Consider the following 6,000-nt stretch of genomic DNA (forward strand, 5'->3'; position numbering starts at 1 on the left):
CTACTGGGGTCTTTTGAATCACAAATTCTCTTAACATCAATTCTCCACATTTACCCCATCAATCCATTCTCTCTGAAGAAAACAAAAAAGTTCACAGAGAAGACAATGGTGGGCTTTGAACGATGAAGAAGAGAAAGTGTAGGTTATGCTTGTTCCATGGCCATCCATTCTGCCTACCATGCTTCTTCCATTTCACCTTCAGTTCCATTGAAAAGCTTTGGTGTCAAGAACAGAAAGTTCAAGCCTTTTCGAGTACAGTTTTCTTCCATTAGTAACAATGCCGGAGCCTCCTACAATTCCCTTGTTTCTGAGGTGTTCTTTCCTCTGAGTTAATGTATACAGGGACAGAGAATTTTCTTTTAGATATTCCGAACTTAGAAATTTATATTAGAAATTTAGGTGCCAAATTAAATTATCGTACATAAACTATATGTTGATTTGAAATATCCAGGAGGATTCAGTCCATCACTGAATGTATATTTTGGAATTGATGGTTTAGACTATGACGTTTGGTTTGTTCTTAGCCTGCAATTTGCTTGTGAAAATGGCATTTTTGGTTGTATTTCTAAAATTTGCATAATTTTGTTCGTGCACCTTTGGCCATCATCTGTTCAATCATTTTGGTTTGCTGGGTTTTGCTTACACTGTTGTTTGTGGGAAAAAATCAAAATCTAAAATCTGGGTTGTGTGTTTGATAAATTCATTGAATGTGTTCAAGAAGATGTGAAATACATGCAAATTTTTGTTGAAGGTCCCTTTTACCAAATGGATATCAACATTGACATTCTTAGTTTCCAGGCTGTAAGACTCTTGGTTCCTCCTGCTATTTTCGAGGCTTCGAAACTCGAAGTTGTCTTCATGGGAAAGGGGCTAAAGAGTTATTCTGCAATAATCCCAAGAACCTACATCCTCTCCCATTGTGACTTCACTGCTAACTTAACGTTGACCATCTCGAATGTCATCAATCTCGATCAGGTTCGGATTCCATTAGTTTCGATCTCGGTATGCAGTTACCATGTTCTGAATGTAGGAGAACTTTGATTTGGAGCTTTAACACATTGCATGATTTCCAATGGCAGTTGAAAGGGTGGTACAACAACGATGATGTGGTTGCCGAGTGGAAGAAAGTGAAAGAAACCATGTTTCTGAACGTACATTGTTTTGTATGCGGTCCGAATCTCGCGCTCGACCTCGCTGCTGAGTTTCGATACCATATCTTCTCCAAGGAGTTACCTTTGGTAAGTTTTCCTCTTCAGCTTTGATGTTTTCGACTTTGACACCATGTATTCTTCGTCTCGACTAGGCTTTTCTCCATCTAGGCTCTAGCCATTCTAGTAGTGGTACATGGTAATGCTTGCTGAACTCTTGCTGCAGGTACTTAAAGCTGTGCTTCATGGAGATTCAGTCCTTTTTTCCGAACACCCTGAGCTAATGGATGCTTTAGTTTCTGTCTACTTCCATTCTAGTTTTCCGAAGTATAATCGAATCGAATGTTGGGGACCGCTTAAGGAGGCTGCAGAGGTAAATATATCAAACCCTTGTTCATAATTTGTCACGGATTACCGATGCCGGTTTTCGGATTCGAATAACCGAACCGAGTGCTGATCAGGGAAGACATAGAGATCAAGTTCAGGGTATGTTAACTTCAGATAAAGTTCATCTCCGCCAGCAAAATGGGGAAGGATTCCAAAATCCATCTTTCAAGCATTGTTTGCCTTTCTTCTTTGATTTGTGGATAACAAAACAATAAAAGGGGAAAAAATGGTTCAATTTCAGTCCGTTACATGAAAGAAGGGTGTTGTTTTCTCCTTATATTCTTACTGATGCATTTGCTGAAAATTGTAAAACGCAGAATTCTTTTGCAACTGAGGCCATTTGTTCATTCATTAAGCAATGGCTATTTTCTTTGTTGCTTCGTAAATCAACATTAAAGCTATCATTACACTCTTGTTATAAGCTTCTAATATCTGATTTATTTTCCATTCGGTAGCTGGACAGTTGTACATGCTTTACATGCATAAGTAGGAATTGAATTGTGATGGATTGAGTCGGGTCAAGTTTTTAGTTCATCCGAAAATTAAATTCCTTCACTCACACATGATTTAATTTTTGAGGTCAAAACCCACACCCGATATATATATAAACAATTGAGTATTTCGATACCAAAAGAAAATATTATTCTTATAGGATATATATATATATATATATATATACACGATCAAATTTTCACTAAATCTGATTTAATCTGGTTATATCATTTAAAAAAAATAAATCCAATTTAAATTTAAATTTTCAAAATAAAAAATCAACTCGATCGAGGTGTTGCCCCTTTGGCATTTATGCTCGAAAAGGAAATATATTGAATTTTAAGATTTATCATACTGATATTATAATTTGTAATTGAGTTTTGTTAGTGAAATTCTTAAGCTACTTAAAGTTATAATATATAGAAATTTCTTAAAATTTAGTGTACGAAAAATGACTAATAAATTTATTATTATTATTATTATTATTATTAATTATTATTATTATTATTATTATTATTATTATTATTATTATTATTATTATTATAGTTTTAATTGTATGCCTATATTGATAAGATATATTATATTTCCTATGAAAGAATTATACATATTAATTATTATAATTATGTTTTTAACTGTAAGAGTATTATGAAAAGTACATTATATTCTCTCTCAGAGAATGTAGATTTGAACCTTAACCATATATCATCAGAAAAAATAAAAATAAATTTCAAACATAAATTATAAAATACTTCCTTATCACTGTACATTTTTAATTAAATTAGCTAATTAATTAATCAATTATTTAACTAAGAACATGGTTGAGTGGTTATTTTAATTACTTAAATTTATTAAAATTTTACTAAATTGAATTCTTTGTATATTATTATTAGGATAAAGTACATGAATAGTCCCTAAACTTTTAGGGTGTTTGCATTTTGGTCACCCAACTTTTAAAACTTACAATACAGTAACCAAACTTTTAGTTCATTTTCAGTAAGGTCTCTAACCTTACCTCTCGTTAGTTTTATCGGACGTGGCATGTTAACTGCCATTAGCCCTCTTCTTCTTCTTCTTTTAGCACAAACAAAACAAAAAATCCTCCATCTACAAGCACCTTCATTACTATGATGTATGTGACCTTGTCGGGTTCAAATCCACCAACCTTTTTGAAAACATGCATTCCTCAATTTGCAAATCAATTCTTGCTTCTCCTAACGCTGCTTTGAAGCACTGTTCAAACCATTTCTGGGCAACTTTCTCCCTTCAAAACCATGTAACCCTATGAGAAAAAATGTTTCTTTTTTTACAAATAAATAGTTGAACTATTAAAAAAATTCTTCTAATTCCCTTCATGTTCAAGAACTCAAAGTTTAATTGTATGTCTGGCGAGTAATATGGCGCTTCTAGGTCCTTTACAAGTCATATCCTTATAAGTTCACATCATAGTTCATTGGTGTTCCCTTCTCGTTATTATTCAACGATGTTTAGAAACCGAAAAGGACTTGTAATGGTAGATAATGGGGCAATTTGACATTGAGAGTTTTCATCAAGGAAGATTGAAGGAGAAAGCGGAAGCATTAAAGCTGTAATTTCCTAATCCACTTCGACCCGAAGATCAATAGATTATTATGCTACAAGGTACCACCGAGGTGGTTAACCCAAAAAAAATTAAAAAAAAATTAAAACATCCATTGGAAATCATCCAAAGTAAATAAAAGTATAATGTCAGAGTATAAAAATATGGGAGCCCCAAAATATACATCAAACCATTTTAAAAGAGTGATTCAAATACAATTCGATACAAGAGAGTCCATTCACAGTACATGTCCCCTAAAAATATACTCAAGATATACTCAAAAGATGATGTCGGTCTGGAATGTGGACTCTGCAATAAGCTCCTCAAACTCTCTTCCTAAGAACCTGCGCATGGAAACAAATTCTGAACGTTGAGCGCACAAGCTCAGTGCCACACTAATAATCAAACTATACTATATGGATCCATTATATGATCATATTTTCTAACATAAATATTTGCATACAAGAACGTAAATCTAGACATACATACAAAGGTGGGCATCATGGTGTGGTCGGAAGTCTTCGCTACATCTCCAAAACACACACCCCTCTAACCTACCTAGGGTGAGATATGAAATTTCTACATCAGAAAAGTTCACCCAACTGCCTTACTCCATACGAGTACTTGGGCATCTACGTCCGGTCAAAAAATAAGTGTCTTGTGCACTAATTAAGAATTGTCCAGACATTCTATCATGCAATCTACTAGAGTAACTCGAGTGTCTTGACTATTTCCCGAGCACTATACAAGGCTAGTTTTATGAGTTCCTAATTATCTCGTTTCTAGATGTAATTATAGTAATTAACGTTGTTCTCACTTGAAGTCTTGTTTATGAAATTTAGATGGTCTTTGATCCCTTAACCAAAAATACTTGAGATGTGATGAGTTTCTTACCCAAATCATGACGAGGGTATCGATACTGGCCTTATAGCATCGATATCGGTCTCTTGGTTATCAATACTAATTTCTAACTATTGATATAAAAAATAACTTCGATGTTTGAAAGTTTTCTTAGTATCGATACCCTTATCTAGGGTAACAATTAGGGCTGTAAATGAGACGAGACAGATCGTGAGCTACTCGAGATCGACTTGGTTAAGGCTCGATAAATACTCGGATCAAATGGACTCGACTCGAACTTGAGCTCGACTCGAATTCTTAATGAGCCGGAACGAGCTACTTGATACTCGACTCAAAAAGCTCGTGAGCAGCTCAAAAATATAATATATTAAGATTTTATTTTTTTAAAAAATAAATTATTAATAATATTAATATTTATGTGTTGATTTTTTTTTAAAAATACAATAAGGCTTTCATGTATTTAAGGTTCATGTTCGAGTTTGAGTTTGAGAATTCAATCTTGTTAAGTTTAAGATTTTTTTTCATTTCGAGCCTTTTCGAGCTACTCACGAGCTTCAGTTCAGGATTTTGAGTTCGAGTCGAGCTTAAATTTTATAAGCTCACGAGTTTTCGAGTCGAGTCGAGCTCCATTTCAGAGTTTTCAAGTCGAGCTCAGCAATACTCGAGTTCGACTCGGCTCATTTACACCCCTAGTAACAATACCTTAATTATAGTATCGATAATCCCTTAAGTATCAGTACCAAAATAGGCTACTGGAATCCTAAAACGATATTGATACTACCCTGTAATTATTGAAACCTGACCCGTAGTATTGATGCTCTGTGGATGAGTATCGATACTTACCCTTCCAAAACTATCTTATTTTAAGCTAACCGATGAACATTATCAGTACTGTTCTTTCAATACCAATACTCGAACCCATAAAGGCATTGTTTTGGGCACGAAAAAGCAATCCAATCCTACTTATTTACCACCTTAAGGTCATTAGTTGATGCTTAAGTCTTATGTATTAGTATAGTTCCAAAGAGTCATATTTTCATGCTTAAGAACACTTTCAACTAGAATCTACCATGAACATGTTCAATATTTCATAAACTTGTGCTAGCCAACAAAATGCACTTAATGACCCGTAAATGGTATAAAAAGGTTATAAAGGTGTTATCTTAATATCCAAGCTGAAGAAAACCCTCTCCAATCACCTAAGAGCCAACTTCTCTTTTCCCTTGGCTTTGAAACCTTCTCCAATTTCCCAATAATTTGTTTATGATACTAAAATGAGTCTAAGAACACTTTCCCAAACTCAAATCTACCAAAAACGAGCTACAAATCTCTAGTTTTGTAATCCCCTATTTATGACTAATGTGACCAAACTTTGAGATTGAGAGTTCAAATGAAAATTTGAGTGAGGAGATTATGATTCTTACCTTAGAAATTCCAAATGAGCTAGGAGGATTGTCAAGTTTCTACCTTTGATAGTTTTCTTGAAGGAAGAAAGATGAAGAAGAAGAAGAAAAGGATTTGGTAAAGGACAAAAGG

General features: G+C 34.1%; 1 protein-coding gene across 1 annotated transcript; it reads left to right on the forward strand.

Moving 5' to 3' along the window:
- Positions 1 to 25: 25 nt before the first annotated feature.
- Positions 26 to 1,960, forward strand: LOC120191113 (magnesium dechelatase SGRL, chloroplastic-like). Its single transcript, XM_039194108.1, is given in 6 exon segments — positions 26 to 312; positions 799 to 975; positions 1,080 to 1,238; positions 1,375 to 1,521; positions 1,610 to 1,652; positions 1,655 to 1,960. Coding segments are annotated over 6 exon segments (756 nt in total). The 5' UTR covers positions 26 to 156; the 3' UTR covers positions 1,729 to 1,960.
- The last annotated feature ends 4,040 nt before the right edge of the window (positions 1,961 to 6,000 follow it).

Source organism: Hibiscus syriacus, unplaced genomic scaffold (genome assembly GCF_006381635.1).
Source record: "Hibiscus syriacus cultivar Baekdansim isolate YM2019G1 unplaced genomic scaffold, ASM638163v2 tig00116965_pilon, whole genome shotgun sequence".
Taxonomy (NCBI): domain Eukaryota; kingdom Viridiplantae; phylum Streptophyta; class Magnoliopsida; order Malvales; family Malvaceae; genus Hibiscus; species Hibiscus syriacus.